Source organism: Pristis pectinata, chromosome 3, assembly GCF_009764475.1.
Source record: "Pristis pectinata isolate sPriPec2 chromosome 3, sPriPec2.1.pri, whole genome shotgun sequence".
NCBI classification, from domain to species: domain Eukaryota; kingdom Metazoa; phylum Chordata; class Chondrichthyes; order Rhinopristiformes; family Pristidae; genus Pristis; species Pristis pectinata.
Window position 1 is genome coordinate 1942841 of NC_067407.1, and position 27133 is coordinate 1969973.

General features: G+C 44.6%; 1 protein-coding gene across 1 annotated transcript in view; it reads left to right on the plus strand.

Annotated features, from left to right (window-relative positions):
• msh4 (mutS homolog 4) overlaps window positions 1-27133 on the plus strand; it is a 97939-nt gene that overhangs the window by 45954 nt on the left and 24852 nt on the right. Inside the window, exons 11-14 of the mRNA XM_052013156.1 lie at window positions 5104-5240; window positions 9335-9438; window positions 10425-10549; window positions 16603-16803. Of these exons, the coding sequence (XP_051869116.1) occupies window positions 5104-5240; window positions 9335-9438; window positions 10425-10549; window positions 16603-16803 (567 nt within the window). The remainder of the gene's footprint in view (window positions 1-5103; window positions 5241-9334; window positions 9439-10424; window positions 10550-16602; window positions 16804-27133) is intronic.

Sequence of the window (27133 nt, forward strand, 5' to 3'; positions counted from 1 at the left end):
AGATCGGCAGTGTTGTGGATAGTGTGGAGGGCTGTCGGGGCTTACAGAGGGATATTGATAGGATGCAGAGCTGGGCTGACAAGTGGCAGATGGAGTTCGATCCGGAGAAGTGTGAGGTGGTACACTTTGGAAGGACAAACTCCAGGGCAGAGTACAGGGTAAACGGCAAGGTACTTGGCAGTGTGGAGGAGCAGAGGGATCTGGGGGTTCATATTCACAGTTCATTGAAAGTTTCCTCACAGGTGGAAAGAGCAGTTAAGAAGGCCAATGGGATGTTGGCTTTCATAAATCGCGGGATTGAGTTTAAGAGTCACGAAGTGATGATGTAGCTTTACAAAACTCTAGTTAGGCCACACTTAGAGTACTGTGTTCAGTTCTGGTCGCCTCATTATGGGAAGGATGTGGAGGCATTGGAGAGGGTGCAGAGGAGATTTACTAGGATGCTGCCTGGATTAGAGAGTATTGAATATGAGGAGAGGCTTAAGGTGCTAGGGCTTTATTCACTGGAAAGGAGGAGGATGAGAGGAGACATGATAGAGGTATATAAAATATTGAGAGGAATAGATAGAGTAGACAGTCAGCGCCTCCTTCTCAGGGCACCAATGCTCAAGACGAGAGGGCATGGCTTTAAGGTTACGGGTGGGAGGTTCAGGGGAGATGTCAGGGGGAGGTTTTTCACCCAGAGAGTGGTTGGTGCATGGAATGCACTGCCTGGGGTGGTGGTGGAGGCTGATACTTTGGACAGGTTCAAGAGCTTGTTGGATAGGCATATGGAGGAGTGTGGGATGGGGGGATATGCGGGAGGAAGGGGTTAGGTAGTGTGAGGGTGGTTTGATGGACGGCACAACATGGTGGGCCGAAGGGCCTGTTTTGTGCTGTATGGTTCTATGGCACAACATTGTGGGTGAAGGGCCTGTTCCTGTGCTGTATTGTTCTATTTCTAAAATCCGGCAGTTGGAGACAAAACAATGAAAGAAATAAATTGAAACAGGGATGTAAAGCCGTATCTGAGGAGTGAGAGAAAAAGGATTGTTACCTGAAATTGTAGAATTCAGTCGTGAGTTCTGTGCATTGAGTACTCAGTATGAGAAGCTTAAAAGAGGTGAATTTTTTAAGGTGCATCCAGGAGAGCTTTTTGAGTCAGTACACAAATAGCCCAACTAAAGAAGAGCATTACTGGACCTAATCTGAGGGAATGTGGCCAGACAAGTGATTGGAGTCTTAGAGGGAGACCATTTTGGAGATTGTGACCATAAGTTTCAAGATAGTTATGGGAAAGGATAAGGATGATTTCGAAATTACGGTTCTGAACTGGGAAAGGCTTTCAATATTGTAAGATAGGACCTGTCAAAAGTAGATTGGGAGCAGGTAAGTCTACATCCTAACAAGTGGGAGTCATTCAAGGGTGAAATAAAATTCAGGGTCAACTTGTCCTTTACATTCATCCAAACAAGTCTAAAGAACTCTGGATGTCAAGGGATGTTAGGAGCTGGATACAGAGTAACAAGGAAGCATTTGGCGGTACAGAGAACTAAAAATGGGGAAGGTCTGATAGGAATATAGAAAGTTAAGGAGTTACTTAAAAAAGAAATTAGGAGTACAAAGAGGGCCCATGAAATATCACTGGCGAACAAAATTAAGGAAAATCCCAAGCATTTTATGTATATAAAGGGTAAGATAACGTATCTTTTATTAGTCACATGTACATCGAAACACACAGTGAAATGCACCTTTGTGCAAAGTGTTCTGGGGACAGCCCGCAAGTGTCGCCACGCTTCTGGTGCAAGAGGATAACTAGGGAAAGTGTAGGTTCATTAGGGAGCAGGTAATCTTCATGGAGCTAAAGGATGTGGGCGAGGCCATGAACGAATATTTCTCTTTTGTATTCACTGTGGAGAAGGACATTGTAGTTGGAGAACTCCGTGGGGGGTGGGGGGGGGATGGGTTGGAATCCTAGAACAAGCTGCCATTAAAAAGGAGGATGTATTAGATATCTTAGTGGGCTTAAAGGCAAATAAATCCCCAGGTCCTGATAGGGAACCTGACTGACGTATACAAAATTATGAATCAGAATCAGATTTATTATCACTGACATATAGCATGAAATTTGTTGTTTTGCAGCAGGAGTACAGTGCAAAGACATAAAAGCTATAAATTACAAAAATAAATAAATAGTGCAAAAAAAGGAATAACGAAGTAATGTTCATGAACCGTTCAGAACTCTGTTGGAGGGGAAGAAGCTGTTCCTGAATCATTGAGTTTGGGTCTTCAGGCTCCTGTACCACCTCCTCGATGGTAGTAACAAGAAGAGGGCATGTCCTGGATGGTGAGGGTTCTTAATGATTGATGCCGCTTTCTTGAGATGCCACTTCTTGAAGAGGTCCTCAATGGTGGGTAGCATTGTGCCTGTGATGGAGCTGACTTAGTCTACAACCCTCTGCAGCCTCTCGCGATCCTGTGCATTGGAGGCTCCATACTAGGCTGTGATGCAACCAGTCAGGATGCTCTCCATGCTCTTCGCCAAGGGGCATAGATAAGGTAGATAGCATTGGTGTCTAAAACTAGTGGGCATGGATTTAAGGTAAGGGGTAAGAGGTTTAGAGGGGATCTGAGGAAGAATGTTTTCACCCAGAGGCTGGTCGGGTAGTGGAAATAGAGACTGACAACATATAAGCGGTACCTAGACTAGCAGTTGAATCAGCAAGGCATAGAAGAGTATAGACCAAGTGCTGGAAAAGTGGTATGTATAGATGGGTACTAGATAGCTGGCATGAACATGGTGGTCCAAGAGGACAGTTTCTGTGATATTTGATTCCATGAAGTACCATTCCTCTAGCTTGTATTGGACATCATTGGAGCAGTTGAATACAAAAACATTGGAGTGGGAATGAGACAGAGAATCAAAGTGATGGGCAACTGGAAGCTCAGTTAAATGTGAAAACAAGTTCAGTCAGGAGAATGCTGGAGAAGGGGATAAGTTAGGCCTCTATTCAAGGAAGAGGTGAAGGATCTTTGTTCCAACTGGCTCACCTTCACCATTCCAATCCTTCTATATCTCACCCCAGAATGGTCTTAGCATCACAGCAAACAAGGGTGTGAGTGGGAAGGGATTGGTCAAAGGGAGAAAGAGTACAATCAAATTAGGAAGAAATAAGTTCTAAGGGGGAAGACCATGCTACCTTGACTCTGTTCGTTCTGTACTCCACTCACTGTCTCTAAGTTAAAGGTGTACCAATAGAAAGTCATGTGGGCCTAAGCTAGGCCTGACTCATTGTTGGATATGTGGAACACTCTTTGCCTCATGCCCCTGCTTTAGCTATTTTCATTCAGTGCTCACAATGCAGATTGGTGACCACTTTGCTGAACACCTCCATTCAGTCCACAAAGGTAACTAGGTGGCAGAACTATTGCCTCACAGCTCCAGCGATCCTGGTTCATTCCTGACCTCCAGTGCTGTCTGTGTAGAGTTTGCATGTTATTCCTGTGACTGCTTGGGTTTCCTCCAGATGCTTTGGGTTTCCCCCACCTACTTAATGTGTGAGTTGGTAGTTTAATTAGCTGCTATAAATCACTCCTAGTGAGCAAGTGGAATGATAGAATTTCGGAGTGAGGAAATGGGTGGAGTTGATAGGAATTTGGGGAGAATTAAAATGGGTTTGGTTAGGATTAGTGTAAAACCTTTTGCTTGATTGTCATAAGGACTCAGTTGTCTGAAGGGCCAGTTTCCATGCTACATCTCTCTGATTCTGTGAATCTGAGAACACAATAGGAGCATGGCTGATAAAGGCTGATCTGTGCTGGTTTCAACTCCTCTTCTGTGCCATTTTTGCATCTCCCTCTATTCTCCTGAGCTTTCATGCTCTACCCCACTCCTAATCTGATCTCTTGTCTTCAGCTGCCCACATTTCTCCTGTCCAGTGTAAGCTCAAAGAACAGCACTGCATCTTCCATCTGGGTACGTTGATGCCCTCAATACTTAATATGTAATTTAACAATTTGAGGTAAGTATCTTTTTTCTCCAAATGCTTGTTTTTAAAGTAATTGTTACCTCAACAACTTTGGTCTGCTTCCTCTGTTCTTTCCATTCTCCCTCTCTCTGTGTTTTAACATGCTGGCTTTTCCAATTTTGATGAAAAGTCTTTGACATGAAATATTGACTCTGCTTCCCTCATCATTGACAAAGCTTCACCTGCTGAGTGCTTCCATCATTTTCTGTTTTTGTTTCAGATTTCCAGCATCTAGTTTTCTTGCTGCAATAACAGTTTGACACACAGTATCAGTGAAATTATAATTACTATCTCTGAAGATTTTGCCATCCCCGTTAGACAGGAAATACTTTTGATTTTGATTTTAAGCTAATTGCATCTTGTATAATTGGCACCTATTGGACCAATCCGTTGTTTCAGGTGGACAGGGCAGTGAAGAAAATATATGGCATAGAATTTAAGAGTTGGGGTGTTAAGTTGCAACTTTTCAAAACACTGGATAGGCCGCACTGTGTGCACTATAGGAAGGATGTGATTGTGCTGGAGATGGTGAAGAAGAGATTCATCTGGATGTTGCCTGGACTGCAGGACTTTAGTTATGGGGAGAGATTGGATAGGCTGGGCTTGTTTTGCCTGGAGCGAAGGAGACTGAGGGGTGATCTGGTAGAGGTGTATAAAATTATAAGAGGCATAGACAGAGTAGATAGTCAAAATCTTTCTCCTGTGGTAGGGGTATCAAAAACAAGAGGGCAAAGTTTTAAGGTGAGGGTTACGAGGTTTAGAGGGGACCTCAGGGGTAAGTTTTTTACACAGAGAATGGTTGATATCTGGAACTCATTGCTGGAGGAGGTGGTGAAATCAGATAAAATTTATGTTTAAGAGTCATTTAGACAAGCACTTGAATAGGCAAGCCATAGAAGGATCCATCCCACCTCAAAAATGGGAATAGTGTAGGTGGGCAGAAATGTAGGCATACATTTGGAGGGCCAAAGGGCCTGTTTTTGTGCTGTACGTTTTATAACTCTGTGAAGAGTGTGTAAATTATGGTGTAGGATCAGATTGAGGGTGCTTTCTGAATATTTAATGTGTGCTCACTTTTTCTTCTTAACCTGAGTAGGAATGATAGTGCAGTTGGGAGAGAAATACAACCTGCCTCTGAAAACCAGCTTCAGTACTACTCGAGGATTCTTTATTCAGCTGAGTTGTGAGGGAGCTTCATTCCCAAATGGACAGCTCCCTTCTGAGTTCATGAAGGTTTGTTACTTACTAACTCTTCTGTTATATTTGCTGCTGCCTTTTAAACCTGTGCTATTAAATTCTGCAATTCTCTTTTAATTTTGTTTCAAGTCAAGTCGAGTTTGTTGTCATGTGCATTAGTATGGTGAAGTTCAGGTACAATGAAACACTTGTAGCAGCATCACAGGCACGTAGGTACAGACAACACACAGAATATAAATTAAACATAAATTATACAAGACAGTGAAGAGAAAGAGGGAAAAAAAGACTGTAAAATCAAGATAGTGCAAAAGAATGACACACTCAGAGACAAGTAATGGTATTACAAGAGGTGGTCTGTAGTGTTCCATTGCTGAGGTAGGATTAGGGTTGTGTAGGTCTGTTCAAGAACCTGAAGGTTGTAGGAAAGTAGCTGTCCCTGAGCCTGGTGGTGTCGGACTTCAGGCTTCTGTACCTCCTGCCTGATGGTAGCAGCAAGAAGAGGACATGATCCAGATTGTGAGGATCCTTGATGATAGATGCCTCCTCCTTGAGGCAGTGCCTTCTGTAGGTGCTTTCAATGGTGGGGAGGGCTGCGCCCCTCATGGACCGGGCTGTGTCCACTACTCTCTGCAGCTTCTTGTGTTCTTGTGCATTGGAATTGCCATATCAGGCCATGATGCAACCATCAGAATATTTAGAATATTTAGTTTGGATAGCCAGCATCTCTACTTTCTTAGAAGTTTAAGGAGATTCAGCAGGTCATCGAAGACTCTGACAAACTTCTACAGATGTACAGTGGAAACCATCCTGGTATGGAGGCCTGGTATGGAAGCTCCAATGCACAGGAACACAAAAGGTTGCAGAGAGTGGTGGACAGCCAGTTCCATCACGGGTACAGCTCTCCTCACCACTGAGGACATCTACAAGAGGCGATACCTCAGGAAGGCGACACCTATTATTAAGGACCCACCATCTGGGCCATACACTCTCTCATTGCTGCCATTAGACAGAAGGTACAGAAGCCTAAAGTTCAACAATAGCTTCTTCCCCACTGCCATCAGGTTCTTGAACTGACCTGAAAAACCCTAATTCTACATTTCCCTCAACTTGCACTAATGTCATTATGTTTATTTTGTTCTGCAAATTATGTATAATTCGTGTTAATATAAGTTTTTGTAATTTATGTTTGTCATGTACTGTGCTGCTGCTGCAAAAAGCTCATTTTCATGGCATTTATACCTGTGGATGCATGCCCATGATGATAAACTTGAATTTGAACTTGAACTTGGTTGTCTAATGATGATGAAATTCAAGGTGCACAAGAAGTCAGAAATGGAGAAGTGCAGGAATCTCTGGTGGTTTGAGGATTGGAGGAAGTTACAGAGAAACTTCTTTTAAGCAAGATCCATAAAATAGTTTTCTAGGTTAATAAAAAAAAATTCCTCTAGCATCTTCACTGAACTGCTGGAGAACCCAGTATTGGGGAAAAAGGGCACAATCACTAATAATTCTAGGGTGTAGGTTAGCTACATATGATGCCTTGGGCATGGAGGGTGCAAACAGTCACATTATTAAGGAAAATTTACTGCATAGGAGAAAATGTCATGTGCTTGTATTCATCTCTCTAATAAGCTTTATATCTTTGTGACCATGGCTCAGTGGTACATTCTCAAGAGTTTGTAGTTCTATTCCCTCCTCAGGTAGGTCCCCATTTGAGTATTATACTCACCCAGCTCTCAGACCCTGTGCACCTCACCTCCTAGTAATCCCAACCAAACCCTGGTCCCAATCCACATTTGAACCCCAATCCATGCTGTTTATTAATATATCACCTTCCCCCATCCCTGATTTTCTGCACCATCTATGATCTCTAGCAGCTGACCTTCACTCTACCAAACTGCAAGCTTAATCCTCAAGCCTACTGCTGCCCTGACTCCTCTTCCTATTCCCTGACACTCCCAACTACCACTTTGTTTCTCCCAAGGGCAACCCACTTCCTCCCTGCAACACCCCCGCACCCCCCCCCCCCCAACCCCCGCTTCCCCCACTACATCTGCTCTCAAGATGAGGTTTTAGGGACATCCGAAATGTCCTCCTTTTTCGGGAGAAGTGGCTTCCCTTCTAGTGTGCTTGATGGAGCCCTCTCTCTCATTTCCTCCATTTCTTGGACCTCTGCTTTCACCTCACCTCCCTCCAAACAGGACAGAGATAAGAGTTCCCCTTGTCCTTGCCTCTCACCCTACTAGCCTCCGCATCCATCACATCATCCTTCATCATTTCTGCCAGCTGCAGCAAGATGCCACATCGTCTCCTTCCCATCCTTTTTCACTTTCCACAGGGACTATTCCCTCCATGACTCCCTGCTCTGCTCATCCCTCCCCATCCTCCTCTCTCTGACCCTTGGCACCTCCCCCTGAAACATTTTTTCTTAAACCTTGTTCCTCCAGGGGCCGAAACTGTCCTTCCAGATGAGGCAAGGATTCACATGCACCTCCTCCAACCTCATGTACTGAATTCAGTGCCCCCTATGTGGCCTCCTCCACGTTGGCAAGACCAAGCACAGACTAGGTGACTGATTTGCAGAGCACCTGAACTCTGTCCGCAATGGCCATCCCAAGCTCCCGGTTTCATGTCATTTCAATTCCCCATTCCGTTCCCACTGACCTGTCCATCCTTGGCCTTTTCCACTGCCAGGGTGAGGTCCAATGCAAACTAGAGGAACAACACCTCATACCTGAGTAGTCAACAACCTAATGGTATGAACATTGAACTTTCCAATTTCAGGTAACCCTTCTCTCCTGTGTTTTTCCTCTTCCCCTCCCCTCCCCCCGCCCCCCCACCCCCAACCCTCCTCCTGATCCACCTGGGATCCTCCCATTTTTGTCACCTTTCCCTCCCCCTCCTGATTCCATTTACTTACTACCCACACAGTTTACTCACTGGATTTCCACCTCCCCACCCCCCATCTGGTTCCATTTGCCTACCTCGCCCCTCATGGTCTCCATTATTACCTTCCTAACTCATCTGCTGTCAGCACTGTAGCCTTTGTGTTCCCGCTTATTGCCCTCCAGTAGCTGTCTTCACCTTAACTTTCTCCCTCCCCCACCTGACTCCATCTGCCTTTTTTTTTACTCTGCCTCCACTTTTCATCCACCTACTTCTGTCTCCCAACTCCACCGAGCCTCAGTCCACCAATCATCTATCACCACAGTCTCACTAGTTCCCCTCTGTTCTTTATACTGGCTATCTTCCCTCTCCACACTCTGTCCTGATGCAGGGTTTCGATCGGCAATGTCAACAATTCCTTTCCACCCACTGAGTTCCTCCAGCAGATTGGGTGTTGCTCCAGATTCCAGCATCTGCAGTCTTAAGTCTCCTGACATAATTGTTTTTCAAAACCAGGGGCAGGCTATGGCTAGGGTTAGTTTTGTCTTGCCAGAAAGGAGGCTTGCTTGCATTTCTTGGAATTCCCTTGGCCCTGAGCTCATTCGAGAGACACCATTTAACAGGATTCTGTAGTTAGCAGCGAGCAGCCTTGACTCACCACTGACTTCCGAACTATAGTGAACTTTTTCTCAGTGTTCCTCCCTATAATGGTGAGCCAAGGCTGCTCGCTGCTAACTGCAGAATCCTGTTAAATGGTGGCTCTTAGATGAGCTCAGGACCAAGTATCCTTGAAGCATTCAGCTAAGGCCCTTCCCTATATTCTGTATGTTAATAGCCCAGGTCAGGAAAATTATGTGGGCTAAAGGATGTCAAGTATAAATATTCCTTTGTAATCGTTTAGTGTTGACAACCCTCCAGCACAACAGAGAATGCACTCCCAAAAAATTATTGAATTGCTTTGGAATTTCCTGAAGCTATGAAAGGTTCTAAATAGTTATTTATTTTTCCATAACTATTGGCTATTCATATTTGCCATAGCTAAATTAGTCATTTTATACTAAATCAGCAGACAAAGAGATGGATGAAGATCATCCAACCAAAAGTTGTGCTGAAGCACACCACACCAGGAAGAATCTAGCTATTTATCTGCACCAGGTTGCTTAGTGTTTATAAGTGGCTTGGTCTTTCCCATGCCCACCCTGATCTGACTTGCCCCTGTGTCTCACACATGTGTTTCTTTCCAGGTCACCATGCTGAAGAACACTTATAACTTCACCACTGCCGACCTAATTAAAATGAATGAACGATGCCAAGAGTCTCTGAGGGAGATTTATCACATGACTTATCTGTAAGGAGATTAGGAATATTCATAAAACAGCTTTTATTCTTTCAAAAAATTTCCTGGCATATTCTCTTATCGAGGGTCATTAGGTCAAGACTAATTAAACTATGAATGAAATTTTGTCAATGGGTGGCAGTCATGGATCAGTGGGTGGCACTCTTGTCTCGGGCAGGATCTCTCATCCATCTGAGGCTGACATTCTCAGTGGATTGCTAAAACATAGCTTCACTGGTAGCTTTGACATCTTTTGGATGGGATCTTAAACTGAAACAATGTTCATCCCCTTATTTAGCTATAAAATATCTCACATCACTATTCCAAAGAAGAGCCAGGGTGTTCTGGCCCATACTTAGCTTTAAAGCGATATCTGTAAAATAGCTACTGTTTGTGGGATATGGCATTGTGCAAGTAGGATCCCAGTTTTTCTCCAGTGTAGAGCACTCTGCTTTTCAAAATGGTGTTTCATTGGCTGCAATGTGTGACTATTTAAAATGCAATTATTTCTTATCATTGGAAACCAGAGAAAAGCAATGATCAGAGTCATACAGCATGGAGATAGGCCCTTCAGCCCATCACATCAGCACCAACCATCAAACACACTCTGTTGTCCCCACATTCCCATCAACTCCCCCCAGGTTCTACCCCTCACCTACACACTAGAGGCAATTAACCCACCAATCAACATTTCTTTGAGATGTGGAAAGGAAAAGAGTACCCAGAGGAAACCCTTGTGATCCCAGGGAGAACATGCAAACTCCACACAGACAGGTCAGATTGAGGCTGAGTCGCTGGAGCTGTGAGCTGGCAGCACTACTAGCTGTGCCATTGTGCTGCTCAATTACTCAGCAAATTATCAGTTAAGAACTTGTACAGTTTAAGTTGGCTTAAGTTCAGGACTCAATCAGTCTGTTTAATTCTATTCAATGTTCACAGACTATAAGTAAAACAATTTTGAGTCGCTGCATTAAGGCAAAACTTTTAACTTTCTTTAGGGTGGTTTGCAAACTCCTGACTGAGATCTACAAACACATCCATTGTTTGTATAAGCTGTCCGACGCAGTCTCTATGTTGGACATGTTACTATCCTTTGCACATGTCTGTACACTTTCTGATTATGGTAAGGGCTTTCTTTATTGTTGCTTGTAGTAAATGTCAGTTTTCAAAGGTATGTGGAAAGCAAATTGGACACGGTATTTTAAGCAATTATACAGATTCAATTGTAATTGAATATCTGGCAATTAACTAAACTCTGCAGCTGTTTCTGTTTTATTAATATTAAAGCTGAATAGGCTGGGAAAAAGAAGGATGAAAAATCAATAAGTATGAGGAGTTCAAAATTATGAAAAGTTTCAAATGGAAGTTGCAGAGAAGATACTTGTGGGTGAAACTAGTACAGGGACCGTAAATACTCTGCTATCCACTTATTTTAACCCCACGTGTTGACCTGCCTTTGATCACACAATATAGTCCTGACCCATTTCTTTATTTTACTTTGCAATTTGCACCTCACCATTTAAACATCAAAAGAAGGGGATAACCTGATAAGTTGACAAATAGTCTTTGTTCCCATCCAGTATCTTGGAATAACCCTCATGTACTGATATCTTAGACATTTATTGTTTCCTCCTGTGTCAGGTTGGGAAGCATGTTCCTTTGCTTTAGGCATAAAAAGACATTCTCAATAAGTGAAATAGTGTACAGACAACATTTAATGGAATACATTTGCATCAGCTTCAATTTGTCTGAGACTAATTTGCATTAGTGAGCTTTGGAGTTCACCCTGAAATTATAGATGAAAATCATGACTAACCAAGGTGATAAAAGAAAATTCAAAATTCAAGAACTGGAAAACCAAGTACATGACATTGAAGCCACTGAATGAAGGAAGAACATGCAAAGAAATAAAAGCTGAATTTGATGTCAGATAGAATACGCTGAATTAAAGAATATCAGAGCAAAGAATGAAATATTAACACCAAAAAGATGCAACCGGCATGAAATATCCTTGATTAGTGAAGACATTCTTCGTTTGGTATGATGATGCAGGAGAAGCCAATCAGAGCCTGGGTTAACAAAAAAAGGTTTTGTAGAGAAAGCTGAAAACTTTACAAAGAAAATAGACATTGACAATTTTAGACCCAGAAATGGCTGGTTTTCGCAGTTTAGGCTGTGGCATAATTTCAGATGCAAACAGCTTTGTGGAGAAGGCTTATCCACAGATGCTTCAAATCTGAATGATCTGCTAAGAATTTAATCCAATTGATATCTTTAATGCAGACAAAACTGCCATCTTCTACAAATGCACACCAGATAAAACTTACTGTGCCAAAGACCAAGATGCAGTTGGTAAGCAACTGAAAGATGGTGTCACTTGTCATTTCCACAAACATGGTCAAAACCAAAAACTGTGGCTTGTTTCTTGAAAACAAGTTGTAAAAGCCAAGATGCTTTAATCACTTCAACCATTTGCCTTCCTGATTGGTGGTTGTACATGCTTTCAGTGAACTGTGCACAAAAATGGCCAGGTCCTTCCCTGCAACAAAATCTTTTAGTTTCTCAACATTTGTTCTTGTATTTTCATACCAAGTTAGATTACCTTGCATCTTTCCATGTTCCATCTGCCATGTCTCTGCCCATTCATTTAGCTTGCCTGTATCCCCGTGAAGCCTCTGCATTCTCCTCACAGCACACATTGGCATCCAGAGGAGTCACAAGAGTCTGCAGTTGTTGGAAACTGGAGCAACAAGCAATCTGCTGGAGGAACTCAGTGGGTTGAGCAGCATCTGAGTGAGGAAATTGTTGAGTCTTCAGGTGTCTGATGCAGGGTTTTGACCCAAAATGCCGACAATTCCTTCCCACAGATGCTGCTGGACATGCTGCGTTCCTCCACCAGATAGTTTGTTGCTCCACACTGGCATCTGATTTTGTATTATCAGCAGACTTAGAGATATTATATTAGATTCCCTCATTGATACAGATTGTGAATAGCTAGAATCGCAGCAACGCTTCCTGAGGCACCTCACTAATCACAGACCCCAAACCAAGAATGGTCTGTTTATTCTTATTCTGTTTTATCTCTGTTAACTAATTCTCAATCCATATCAGTATATTACCCCAAAGTTAGTGTCAGCTACAATTTCTACAGGACTATTATGCTTTGGGAAACTTTGGAGTTAATCCCCGAGGTGTCTATGAAAATCATAACTAACCATAGCAAAGAAAAAACTTTCAAGTTTGTTTAATAACCTCTTGAGTGGCATCCTAATGAAGACAAAGTCCAATTACGTTATATTCAGTGATTCTCCTTTATCTCTTCTGCTAGTTACTACCTCAAAAAAGCTCTTAATTAATGAATTGATTTGTCAAGTTTGCAGATGATACCACTGTAGTGGGCCGTATCTCAAATGATGATGAGTCGGAGTACAGGAAGAAAATAGACAGCTTAGTGCCATGGTGTCATGACAATAACCTTTTCCTCAATGTCACCAAAACAAAAAGAGCTGGTCATTGAATTCAGGAATGGGGGGCAGTGTGCATGCTCCTATCTACATCAATGGTGCCGAGGTCGAGAGGGTTGAGAGCTTCAAGTTCTAAGGAGTGAACATCACCAATAGCCTGTCCTGGTCCAACCACATAGATGCCATAGCCAAGAAAGCTCACCAGCTCCTCTACTTCCTCAGGAGGCTAAAGAAATTTGGCACGTCCTCTTTGATACTCACCAACTTGTATTGATGCACCATAGAAAGCATCCTATCCAGATGCATCACGGCTTGGTACGGCAACTGCTCTACCTGGACTGCAAGAAACTGCAGAGAGTTGTGGACACAGCTCAGCACATTATGGAAACCAGCCTCCCATCCATGGACTCTATCTATACTTCTCGTTGCCATGGTAAAGCAGCCAGCATAATCAAAGACCCCTCCGACCCTGGGCATTCTCTCTTCTCCCCTCTCCCATCAGGCAGAAGATACAAAAGCCTGAAAGCACATACCACCAGACTAAAGGACAGCTATTATAAGACTATTGAACAGTTCCCTAGTATGATAAGGTGGACTCTTGACTTTACAATCTAGCTGGTTATGACCTTGCACCTTATTGTATACCTGCATAGCACTTTCTCTGTAGCTGTGACACTTTACTCTGTATTCTATATTGTTTAACCTTGTACTACCTGAATGCACTGTGTAATGAATTGATCTATATGAATGGTATGCAAGACAAGTTTTTCACTGTATCTTGGTACAAGTGACAATAATAAACCAATTCCAATCCCAATCCTAATTCCAATTCCAATTCTCTGGATAGTATCCTTACCCTATGAGGCCATTCTAATGTCTTTGGGGATACATAAACTGCATTTGACAAGGACTTGGAATGAAACCCATCTTATAAAATTACAACTCATCAAAAGTTCACCTACCTACATTTTCACAGTAGAACAGTAGTTCTGTCAAGAACCATAGAACGTAGGGTCACTTAAGAGACTCTTGTTCTATCGCATTGGTCCCTACCACCATCCTCAGCAGTGCATTCAGGTACCCACCACTCTCTGTGTTAAACAAAAACCTACCTCTAGCATCTCCCCTGAGCTTTCCTCCATGAGGCTTAAATGCGTGACCTCTAGTGTTGCCCATTACTGCCCTGGGGAAAAGAAGGTGGCTGTCCACTCTTTCTATGCCTCTCATTATCTTATATACCTCTATCAAGTCACCTCTCATCCTCCATCGCTCCAAAGAGAAAGGTCCAAACTCACTCAACCTCTCCTCATAAGACATGTTCTCCAATCCAGGCAGCATACTTGTAAATCTCCTCTGCACCCTCTCCAAAGCTTCCACACCCCTCTTATAATGTGGTGACCAGAACTGAACACAATACTCTAAGTCTATTCTAACCAGTCTTATCGAGCTGCAATATTACTTTGTGAGCTCTTGAACTCAATACCCTGACTAATGAAGGCCAACACACAATACGCCGCCTTAACAACCCTTTCAATTTGTGCAGCAACCTTGAGGGATCTATGGACATGGACCCCAAGATCCCTCTGTTCCTCCACACTGCTAAGAGTCCTGCCATCAACCTTGTATTCTGCCTTCAAATTCGATCTTCCAATGTGTATCACTTCACACTTCTCTGGATTGAACTCCATCTGCCACTTCTCTGCCTAACTCTGCATCCTGTCGAAATCCTGTTGCAACCAACGACAACCTTCTGCACTGTCTACTACACCACCAACCTTCGTGTCATCTGCAAGTTTACAAACCCACCCTTCCACTTCTTCATCAAGTCAGTTATAAAAATCATAAAGAACAGGGGTCCCAGAACAGATCCCTGCAGAACATCACTAGTCACCAACCTCCAGGTCAAATACTTACCTTCTCCAATCACCCTCTGTCTTCTGTGGGCAAGCCAATTTTGAATCCACACAGCCAATTTTCCATGGATCCCATATCTCGTGACTTTCTGGAGGAGCCTACCATGAGGAACCTTGTCAAATGCCTTGCTAAAATCCATATATATCACATCCACTGAACTAACTTCTTCAATTTGTCTTGTCACTGCCTCAATAAACTTTATTAGGCTTGTGAGGCACGACCTGCCCTTCACAAAGCCATGTTGGCTATCCCTAATAAGACTATGCTTCTCTAAATGCCCATGAATCCTGTCCCTAAGAATTGTCTCCAATAATTTGCCCACCACTGATGTAAGACTCACTGGTCTATAATTTCCAGGACTATCCTTTTACCTTTCTTGAACAATGGAACAATGTTTGCCATCCTGCGGGCAGGCACGGTAGTGTAGTGTTTAGCATAACGCTATTACAGCGCCAGCAATCCAGGTTCAATTCCGGCCACTGTCTGTAAGGAGTTTGTACATTCTCTCCGTGTCTGTGTGGGTTTCCTCCAGGTGCTCCGGTTTCCTCCCACATTCCAAAGACGTACGGGTTAGGAAGTTGTGGGCATGCTATGTTGGCGCTGGAAGTGTGGCGAAACTTGCGGGCTGCCCCCAGAACACTATGCAAAAGATGTATTTCACTGTGTGTTTCGATTTACATGTGGCTAACAAAGGTATCTTATCATATCCTCCAATCTTCTGGTACCACTCCTGTGGCCAGGGAGGACTCAAAGATCTTCGTTAACGCTCCAGCAATCTCTTCCCTCGTTTCCCATAGTAATCTGGGTACTTACAGTATCTATCCTAATGCTTTTTAGTAGTTCCAACACTGCTTCTTTCCTAACCTTGACATGCTCCAGTTCCAATTTCTGTGTTCTGCATGTCCCCTACCTGGGTAAATATCGAAGAGATATACTCATCCAGAACCTCACCCACATCCTCTGATTCCAAACATAGATTCCCTTCTTTATCCTCAAGTGGTTCTACCCTTTCTCTCGTTATCCTCTTATTCCTGACGTAGGTATAGAATGCCTTTGGATTCTCCTTAATCCTACTTGCTAAGGACTTTTCATGGCCCCTCCTGGCTTTCCTAATTCCTTTCTTGAGTTCATTTCTAGCTTCTTTATAGTCCTCGTGTGCTCTGTCTGATCCTAACTTCCAAAGCTCTACATAATTCTTCCTTTCCTTCTTGACTAAGTTCATCACTTCTCTGGACATCCAAGGTTCCCTTATTTTGCCATTCATGTCCTTCCTTCTAATCGGGACATACCTATCCTGTACCCTATGTATTTGATTCTTAAACACTTTCCACATGCTCGACGTGGACTTGCCAGCAAAAAGGAGTTCCCAGTTTACTCTACCTAGTTCCTGCCTTATGCCTTCATAATGAGCCCTGCTCCAATTTAAAACCCTCCCGCTAGCCCCATACCCATCCCTGTCTATAGTTATCCTGAAAGTTAATGAGCTGTGGTCACTGTTCCCCAATTGCTCACCCACTGATAGGTGAGTCACCTGGCCAGGCTCATTACCCAGCACCAGGTCCAGAATAGCCTCTCCCCTTGTTGGACTGTCAACATATTGATTACGAACTCCTCCTGGATAGAGCTGACAAATTCTGCCCCGTCTAACCCCTTGCACTAAAAAGGTCCCAATTTATAGTTGGGAAGTTGAAGTCTCCCATGATCACAACCCTGTAATTTTTAATTTTATTGGCTTTGAATACATGTAAATGACAGAATCTGGCCTGATTTTCACTGATTGCAGTTTATTTTGTCCCAGTTCGTCCAGAGTTTACCGACACTTTGGCTATAAAGCAAGGTCACCATCCAATTCTTGAAAAGATATCAATGGAGAAACCTGTCGCAAACAACACCTACATTTCTGATGAAAACAACTTCGTCATTGTCACAGGACCCAACATGAGTGGGAAGTCAACCTACCTGAAACAGATTGCTCTTTGTCAGATTATAGCCCAGATTGGTGAGTAGGAAATAGCTGGAGTTAAATTGGTAGGATGCACAGAGGATGCTTGAATCTCAGGCAGGAGCAGCACGAGTGGTCTGGGAATGTGGCGTGAGGTGGGAGTGGAGGCAGTTATGGTGATGGTTGGGCTGGGAGTGGTGCTGTTTGGGGTGATGGTTGAGATGGGAGTGGTGGTGGTTAGGGTTATGGTGGGGTGGGAGCAGTAGTGGTTAGGGTGATGGTTGAGATGGGAGTGGTGGTGGTTAGGGTGATGGTGGGGTGGGTGCGGTGGTGATTGCTGGAACATGCCAGGTAGTGAAGTGCTGGATAACTGAGCTGTAACTGTAATTGGCGGAGGATTTGTAAGAAAATGAGCAAAGTTTTTTTTTATCCAGAGGATACTAGAGCATTGGAATTCACTGTTTGAAAGGGTGTTTGTAGCAGAAATCTTCACCATATTTAAAAAGTACTTGGATGTGTACTTGAAGAGCCACCTCCTGCAGGGCCACAGACCAAGTGCTAGAAAACTGGGTTTATTGTGACTGGCACAGACCTAAAGAGCCAAGTGTCTTAGAACATAGAATAGTACAGCACAATACAGGCCCTTTGGCCCACCATGTTGTGCCAGCCTTTAAACCTTGCCTAAGGCTATCTAACCCCTTCCTCCCACATATCCCTCTATTTTAAATTCCTCCATGTGTTTGTCTAGCAATCTCTTGAATTTGACCAATGTACCTGCCTCCACCACTGCCCCAGGCAGCGCACTCCATGCACCAACCACTCTCTGGGTAAAAAAACCTTTATCTGATATCTCCCTTGAACTTCCCACCCATTACTTTAAAGCCATGCCCTCTTGTATTGAGCATTGGTGCCCTGGGAAAGAGGCGCTGGCTATCCACTCTATCTATTCCTCTTAATATTTTGTACACCTCTTATCATATCTCCTCTCATCCTCCTTCTCTCCAAAGAGTAAAGCCCTAGCTCCCTTAGTCTCTCCTCATAATGCATACTCTCTAAACCAGGCAGAGAGTCTTCTCCTGTCAAAATAGAATTTTGATTCTATTTCTGTAATTTACTTCTTATGATACATCATAATGGAATATAATTTTATGTCTTCCTTATCTATCCATCTTCAAGGTATATATTTTTAAAAATTTTGTATCCACTAGTAATATAAGGGGTGGTATTACATGGCTCAATGTCAGATTTTATATGATACATTCCATTTGGGAGGTTTCAGTACGATAAGGATGGTTGTTGTTCCATCTGTACCAGTTGCAAGGAGTTCCACTAACGTGTTCACTGTGCTCTGAATTAGAAAACAAAGATCTTAACATAAGAACAAAGAGGTAGGAGCAGGGGAAGCAGAAGCATTGGTGGTATTGTGGATAGTGAGGAAGGTTGCCTGAGGCTATAGCCAGATATAGATCAGATAGAAAGTTGGAGCATTGGCAGATGGAATTTAATCTTGATAAGTGTGAGGTGATGCATTTTGGGAAGTCAGGGGTATGACATACACAGTAAATGGTAGGGCACGAAGGAATGTTGATGAACAGAGACACCTTGGGGTTGAAGTCCATAGTTCCCTGTAAGTGGCAACATGGGGGAAGAGGGTGGTGAAGAAGGCATATGGCATACTTGCTTTTGTAAATCAGAGGGAAAGAACATAAGAGATGGAATGTCACGTTGCAACTTTGCAAAATGCTTGTTAGGCTGTACCTGGAGTACTGTGTGCAGTTCTGGTCACCACACTATAGGAAGGATGTGATTATGCTGGAGAGGGTGCAGAGGAGATTCACCAGGATGTTGCCTGGACTGGAGGACTTTAGTTATTGGGAGAGATTGGATAGGCTGGGTTTGTTTTCCCTGGAGCGAAGGAGGCAAAGGGGTCACCTGATAGAGGTGTATAAAACTATGAGAGGCATGGATAGAGTAGATAGTCAGATTTTTTTCCTCTGGTGTGGATATCAAAAACAAGAGGGCAAAGGTTTAAGGTGAGAGGAAGTAGTTTTAAAGGGGATCTAAGGGGAATTTTTTTTTACACATTGACTGATTGATATCTGGAAGAGTAGGTAGTAGAATCAGATATAATCACTACATTTAAGAGGCATTTAGATTGGCACTTGAATAGACAAGACATAGAAGGAAACGGGCCTAATGAACGCCAATGGGATTTGTGTAGATGGACACAATAGTCAGCATGGATGTGGTGGGCTGAAAGGTCAGTTTCTGTGCTGTACAACTTTATGACTCTATAATGTTACTATGCTGTGGGTGAAGAACTATGTAAATTAAGTATTCTTTGCTTCAGAATTTACTGCCTTACCTCCTAATGTAGTTTCCTAATGTAATGTGTTTTTTCATAGCCATCTCACACCTCAGATCTTTACTATTTGCTTTATTCAGATATCAGCTTGAATCAAATTACTAAATTTTTATATAAAATTCTGACACTTTGTCATAACTTTTCCTCAGACTCCTTAATGAAATAATCAATTAACCCTTATCGTGTAAAACAGTATTACTTCTAATATTGCTCATTTCCTTATTGGTTCTTCAGCGCACTATCTAGAAAACCATTTCTAGCACAATCTATGAACTTGTCCCCCACACCAGACTGTACGACTCAATGACTCCATGGTCATTGTTGTACCCTTGTTACATGCACCTCTTATTTCTTGTGTATACAAAGTACTGCATTACCACTGCTGTTTTGGAGTCTATACGGTAGTTCCTCAATTTATGAAAGGGATGCATTCTTGGAAAACATTTGTTAAGTGCAGTTTTGTAAATTGGAAATGCTGGGTTAAGTGCATTGTGGGCATTTCAGTAGTGTTTTTCTATGTGCAGAGTGTACATGCTGATCAATATAGCAAAAAATAGCTTCATAAATCAACATTTGTACCCCAAAGAGTCAATGGCATTGTTTGTAAATCAAGGAATTACTGTACACAACTCCTACCAATGTTTTCTGCCCCTTGTGTTTCTTAGCTTCACTCAAGCTGATTATACATCTTGATTTTTTGAGCTAAGATCCTTTGTCTCGACTGCCTTTGTCCTATTATTTAATATTGGGGCTACCGTGCCACCTTTTCCAAAAGGAAAGTCAAGTTTTTGTCATATGCACAAGTACATGTGCACAGGTGAAATGAAAAACTTACTTGCAGCAGCATTACAAGCACATAGTATCAGATAAGCAGTATTCACAAAAAAACCCACAAATTAAACAATTTTTACAAGGAGGAACACAATTAGAGCAAGAAAGAAGAAGCCCATTTTAGTGCAAAGTGGTCAAAGAGGTCACAGTGTTGTTAAATTCAGTGATTAGAGTTGTGCCAGTTTGTTCAAGAACAGAATGGTTGAAGGGAAGTAGTTTTTCCTGAACTTGGTGGTGTGGAGCTTCAGGCTTCTGTACTGATGGCAGCCTGATGGGAGCTGCGAGAAGGTAGCATGACCCAGATGGTGGGGATCTTTAATGATGAATGTTGCCTTCTTGAGACAGCACCTCCTGTAGATACTACCAATAGTGGGGAGAGATGTGCCTGTGATGATCTATTTTGTGCATCTCTTCTACAAATTAATTATACTGGAATAATTAATTTCTAACCTGCCTCACTCTAAATCACACCATCCCATCCCTGTTGGTAGAGTTCTAAAGTACTTAATCTCAGGGGTGTGACTGCAGGAGTATTTAATCAGATGCACAGCAGGGTGGAGAAACTTGAGTACCTTCCCTGACAAGTTATTTAGCAAATTGTTTTTGCATTGACTGGTACAATTGAGCACATCAGAATTTGACTGGAGGGGGTTGTCACTCAAATGCAGAACTATTCATTAAAAATTTTAATCCTGTAATCTTTTAATCTAGGAAAGAAATCTTTAATTATAATTTCCTTAATTTCCTCCCTTCAATCCATTGCCTTATATGCAAGTTATTTGTCATATCTGAGCATAGTTAACAAGTGTTAAAACACTATTCTGTCACAATGTCAAGCAAAGAGCAAGCTCGCAGAGAACCCAAATGCGGTGCACTGGTACGAGACTGGAGTCAGGATGCTTCCTCAGAACCGAACACAGGCAGCGACCAGAAGTAATCTTGCCTTGAGGCTCTGAGGTGGAGTCCCGACGCAGAAACTGGATATCCTAAGAGGAACAGCGAAATTGGGACTGCTCTAGAGTTGACAGCTCTAAGCAGCCAGCAGACGAAGTATACTCAAAGGTTGACCAATACTCTGGCAACTAGTGCTAGTGAAGCCATGGTTCTTATGCTAGTACCCTGATGGGGCTCAGGTGTGTGTTGTTATGTGATTAGTAGTGCATGGAATCCATGTGTTGCACAACAAGGCACCATCAAGGGAGCCGAAAAGAGGGCCAGCACTCTGAACCATGACAGTACACCCCCCACCCCACCCCCCCTCAACGGGAGCTTCCAGGCAGCCCACTGGGCTTGTTCGGATGGTTTGACAGAATTCCTGAATGAGGGAGGGGTCCAAAATGAAGGAGTGAGGAACCCAGGAACATTCCTCTGGACTGTATCCCTCCCAGTCGACCAAGTATGGCAGGCCCCTACCCCGGCAGTGTACATCTAGTAAATGCCGGACAGTGTATGCTGGGTGGTTGTCAATGATCTGGGGGGGGGGGGGGGAAGTGGAAGGGGGCAGAGGGGGCTTGGTTGGAGGGCACAATGGACTGCTAGCCACCGGCTTCACCCGAGACACATGGAAAGTGGGATGTATCCTCAGAGTTGTAAGCAATTTGAGCTGGACCATCATGGGATCGACAATCCGCTCAATTTCAAAAGGTCCCAAGAAGCGAGGAGCAGGTTTCTTGGGCTCGTCTTTGAGGGGGATGTCCTTAGCCGAGAGCCAAACCTGCTGCCCAGGCTGGTATACTGGTGTGGGAACCCGCCGACTATCAGCAATTCTCTGGTTGCGGTCAGCAGTACGGAGCAGGGCCACATGTGTCCTCCCAGACCTTGCAGCAACGGCAGAGATGTCCCCGAACTGAGGGCACAGCGATGTCCCCTTCATGGATGGAGAACAGAGGAATTTGGTAACCAAGTGAGCACTCGAAGGGGGATCTTCCGGTGGCAGTGCAGACCAGAGTTGTGGGCATACTCAACCCAAGCGAGGTGGGTGCTCTGTGTCGACAGGTCGCTTGCCGTTATGCAGCGTAGTGCTGTTTCCAAATCTTGATTCGCCCGTTCCGTCTGGCTGTTCATCTGTGGATGGAAACCGGATGATAGGCTTACGGACATTCCGAGGGCCTGACAAAAGGACCTCCATACTGCAGAGACAAACTGGAGCCCCCGGTCAGAGACGATGTCTGCAGGGATTCCATGGAGGTGGAAGATGTGTTGGAATGACCAGGTCAGCTGTCTCCTGAGCTGTAGGGAGTTTGGGAAGGGCCACAAAATGTACTGCTTTGGAAAAGCAGTCCACTATGGTGAGGACAGCAGTGTTCCCATGAGAAGGGGGCAGTCCCGTGACAAAATCCAGGGTTATATGGGTCCATTGTCAGCTAGGTACAGGTAAGGGACAAAGCAGTCCAGCAGGTGGTTGGTGGGAGGCTTTTCCATGGGCACAGACAGAACAGGCAGAAACAAAGGAACAAGTATCAGCGTCCATGGAGGGCCACCAGAAATGTTTCTTCAGGAGGAAAAGTGTCCTATCAATCCCCAGATGGCAGGTGAAACAGGAATGTCCCCACTGCAGAACCTGAGACCACACGGACTCTGGTACAAAAAGATGGTTGGGTGGTCCGTTACCTGGGTCAGGTTGGGCCTGTTGGGCTTCCTTGACTATGGCCTTGATCTCCCAGGTGAGGGCCGCCACCACACAGGACCAGGTAAGAATGGTCTTAGGGTTAGGATGGTCCTCCTCAGTATTGTGTTGCCAGGAGAGAGCATCGGGCTTCCCGTTCTTGGACCCAGGACGATATGTTAATGTAAATCGGAACCTGCTAAAGAATAATGCCCACTGGTCTTGACAGGAATTCAGGCATTTAGTGGTTTGTATATATTCCAGATTCTTGTGGTCTGTCCAAACAATAAACGGATGTTCCGCTCCCTCTAGCCAGTGCCTTCACTCCTCTAACGCAAGCTTGACTGCCAGTAACTCCCAGTTCCCCACGTCATAATTACGTTCGGCAGGGGACAACCAGCAAGAAAAAAAGCACAGGGGTGCAGTTTCTGATCCAAACCTGAGTGTTGAGAGGACCTCTCCCACCCCGGAGTCAGAGGTGTCGACCTCTGCAACAAATTAGCTGGAGGGATCTGGTTGGACCAGGATGGGGAGGACGTGAAGAGTTTCTTCAGGTCCAAGAACACCAAGTCACCTTTGGGGTTCCACAGAAAAGGGGTCTTAGGTGAAGTGAGTTGAGTAAGGGGTGCTGCCACCCGACTATAATCCCTAATGAAATGGTAATAGAAACAGTTGGAGTTGCTTGTGTGTTGTGGGTCGAGGCCACTCCGCCATCACCTGGATCTTCTTGGGATCCGCCCTTACTCATCCACTCTCAATGATGCATCCCAAGCAGCTGACAGAGGGGACATGGAATTCACATTTCTCAGCCTTGACGAAGAGCTTGTCATCCCAAAGCCTCTGGAGAACCTGACAGACATGCTGGGTGTGTTCCTGGAGACTGCTGGAGAAGATCAAGAATGTCATCCAGATAGACAAACACAAAGCGATTTATGAAGTCTCATAGGACATCATTGATCAGAGCTTGGAAAACAGCTGGAGCATTGGTGAGGCTGAATGGCATTACTAGGTATTCGAAGTGGCCGAGAGGGTTAGTAAATATGGTTTTCCACTGGTCTCCCTCCCTTATCCTAACTAGGTGTTAGGTGCTTCGTAGATCAAGTTTAGAGAATATGGTGGCCCTGTGTAGTAGTTCAAAAGCAGAATTGATGAGAGGCAGTGGGTACTTGTTTTTGACAGTTATGTTATTTAGGCCCCGGTAGTCGATGCAGTGAGCTGTCCTTCTTCCCCACAAAGAAGGACTCTGCACCTACCGGAGAGGATGAGGGACGAATAATGCCTACCGAGAGAGATTCATTGATATACTCCTCCATTGCTTCCCTCTCTGGTCGGGACAAATTATGTAGCCGACTGGTAAGTAGCAGGGCTGTGGGGAGAATGTAGATCGTGCAATCATATGGCCGGTGTGGGGGCAGGAAAAGAGCCCTTTGTTTGCTGAATACTTATCCCAGGTCATGATACTCTGCTGGGACCCTGGACAAGTCTGGGCTTTTGGCAGCCAACAAACTAGCAGTAGCCTGTACCAGAGATAAGTGGAGTGGCAGAACAGACTCCAACTGACTATCTTGCCCATGGCCCAATCGAGGTGGAGATTGTGGTGACTCAATCAGGAGTACTCAAGGACCATCAGCATCTGCCTGAGGTTTGGGTGAAATTGGACCTGTTCCCCATGGTTTCCAGAGATCAGCAACAACAGCGGAGATGTACAGTGCATGACTCTGGTCAACAGTCTGCCATCTAGTGCCCGAACTTCTAGAGGGGTACTCAGTGGCTCCCGAGGAATCCCAGCCCAGGAGGCTGTGTCTTTATCCAACAGGTTTCCCTCAGTGCTGGAGTCCAATGAGGCGGAAAGGGACAGGGACTGTTGGAGGTGCCTTATGGTAGCTGAGATCAGCATCTGGTTCTGGGGGACAATAGGGAAAGTTGCCTGGCTCACCAGGACTCCCTCCCTACTGGTGAGCCCTCTCCTCTTGGCCAAAGGGGAGGAGTGGCAAGAAAATAGCCAGGCTGGCCGCAATAGAGGCAAATCCCAGCTCTTAACCTCCAACGTCATTTGGAGGGAGAAAGGCGGTTCCGTCCCAGTTGTATTGGTTGCTCTACCGAGGTGGTGCAATCAGCCAGGTCAGGAGTGCCTCTAGGAGTGAAAGGAGCAGAAAGGCTCAGGCCAGGAGAGGCTGAGAATGTGACCTGTGGGGTGATTGGAGGTGTTGGACAAACAGTCCTCTCTCTCTGCCATTCCCAGAGTCAGTTGTCCAGCCTGATGGCTAGGGAGATCAACGCATCCAGGCTGGTTGTCTCATCTCATGCTACCAACTCATCCTTTATCCTGTTGCCGAGAAACCTCCAGAGAGCCTTGTCATTCCCCCCAGTCAGCCGCTAACATCCGGAACGCCACGGAGTATTCCACGACACTGCAGGAGCCCTGATGGAGTGTGAGTAGTCATTTGGCTGCCTCTTTACCCCTGATGGGATGGTCAAAGACCTTTCTCATTTCCTCGATGAAGGTGTGAAATGAAGAGCAGGTCTCTGGCTGATTGTCCCAGATGCCAGTGGCTCATTTTAGCGCATTTCCTCACAAAAACCCCACAATAAATGCGATCTTGGATTTTCCTGTAGTGTACGTGGAGGGCCACTGCTCAAATGCTAACAAGCATTGTAGTATGAAGGACTGGCATTTTTCCCAGACCCCTAGTGTAGGGTTCTGGGTCAGGTACGTGCAGTTCCTTGGGTGGTCAGGTCATCAAACTGTATGGTGATGCTCTTACGGATTGTCAGGGCTGGTCAGATGGAATTCCCAGAGTAGAAGTAGTAAGAAGAGCAGAGACTTGGCTGACCTGTTCACTGAGCTACCCAACAGTCACTGTTAGGGTACAGAAGTCTGCCATAACCTCCCAGAGCTGCTAGTCATGCTGGCCCAGAAGTAAACCCTGGCTGGGGAGGGCTTCTGGCAGGGAATTCACATCCACTGGGTTCATGGTGGCCAGAATATTCTGTCACAATGTCAAGCAAAGAGCAAACTCATGGAGAATCCAAATGCAGCACACTGGTATGAGACTGGAGTCAGGATGCTTCCTCAGAACCAAACACAGGCAGCAACTGGAAGGAGTCTTGCCTCAGGGCTCTGAGGCAGAGTCCCGACACGGAAACTGGATTTCCTAAGAGGAACAGTGAAACCAGGACTGCTCTAGAGTTGACAGCTGTAAGCAGCCAGGAGACAAAGTATACCCGAAGGTTGACCAATACTCTGGAAACTAGTGCTAGTGAAGCCATGGTTCTTATGCTAGTCCCCTGATGGGGCTCAGGTGTGTGTTATGTGATTAGTAGTGCATGGACTCCATGTGCTGCACAACGAGGCACCAGCAATGGAAACATAGAAACATAGAAAAAAACTACAGCACAATTCAGGCCCTTCAGCCCACAAAGCTGTGCCGAACATGTCTCCACCCTAGAAATTACTAGGCTTACCCATAGCCCTCTATTTTTCTCAGCTCCATGTACCTATCCAACAGTCTCTTAAAAGACCCTATTGTATCCGCCTCCACCACCATTGCTGGCAGCCCATTCCACGCACTCACCACTCTCTGAGTAAAAAACTTACCCCTGACATCTCCTCTATATCTACTCCCCAGCACCTTAAACCTGTGTCCTCTTATGGCAACCATTTCAGCCCTGGAAAAAAAGCCTCTGACTATCCACACGATCAATACCTCTCATCATCTTATACACCTCTATCAGGTCCCCCCTCATCCTCCTTCGCTCCAAGGAGAAAAGGCTGAGTTCCCTCGACCTGTTTTCATAAAGCATGCTCCGCATTCCAGGCAGCATTCTTGTAGATCTCCTCTGCACTCTTTCTATGGCTTCCACATCCTTCCTGTAGTGAGGTGACCAGAACTGAGCACAATACTCCAAGTGGGGTCTGACCAGGGACCTATATAGCTGCAATAATACCTCTTGGCTCCTAAATTCAATTCTCCAATTGATGAAGGACAATACACCATATGCCTTCTTAACCACAGAGTCAACCTGTGCAGCTGCTTTGAGCATTCTATGGACTCTGACCCCAAGATCCCTCTGATCCTCCACACTGCCAAGATTCCTACCATTAAGACTATATTCTGCCATCATATTTGACCTACCAAAATGTACCACTTCACACTTATCTGGGTTGAACTGCATCTGCCACTTCTCAGCCCAACTTTACATCCTATCTATGTCCCTCTGTAACCTCTGACAGCCCTCCAAACTATCCACAACATCCCCAACCTTTGTGTCGTCTGCAAACTTACTAACCCACCCCTCCACTTCCTCATCCAGGTCGTTTATAAAAATCTCAAAGAGCAAGGGTCCCAGTACAGATCCCTAAGATACACCACTGGTCACCAACCTCCACGCAGACTATGACCCCTCAACAACCTCTCCTTGCCTTCTGTGGACCAGCTAGTTCTGGATCCACACTGCAATGTCCCCTTGGATTGCATGCCTGCTTACTTTCTCAAAAAGCCTTGCATGGGGTACCTTATCAAACGCCTTGCTGAAATATATATACTGCTTCTACATCTACTGCTACTGCTCTCCCTTCATCGATG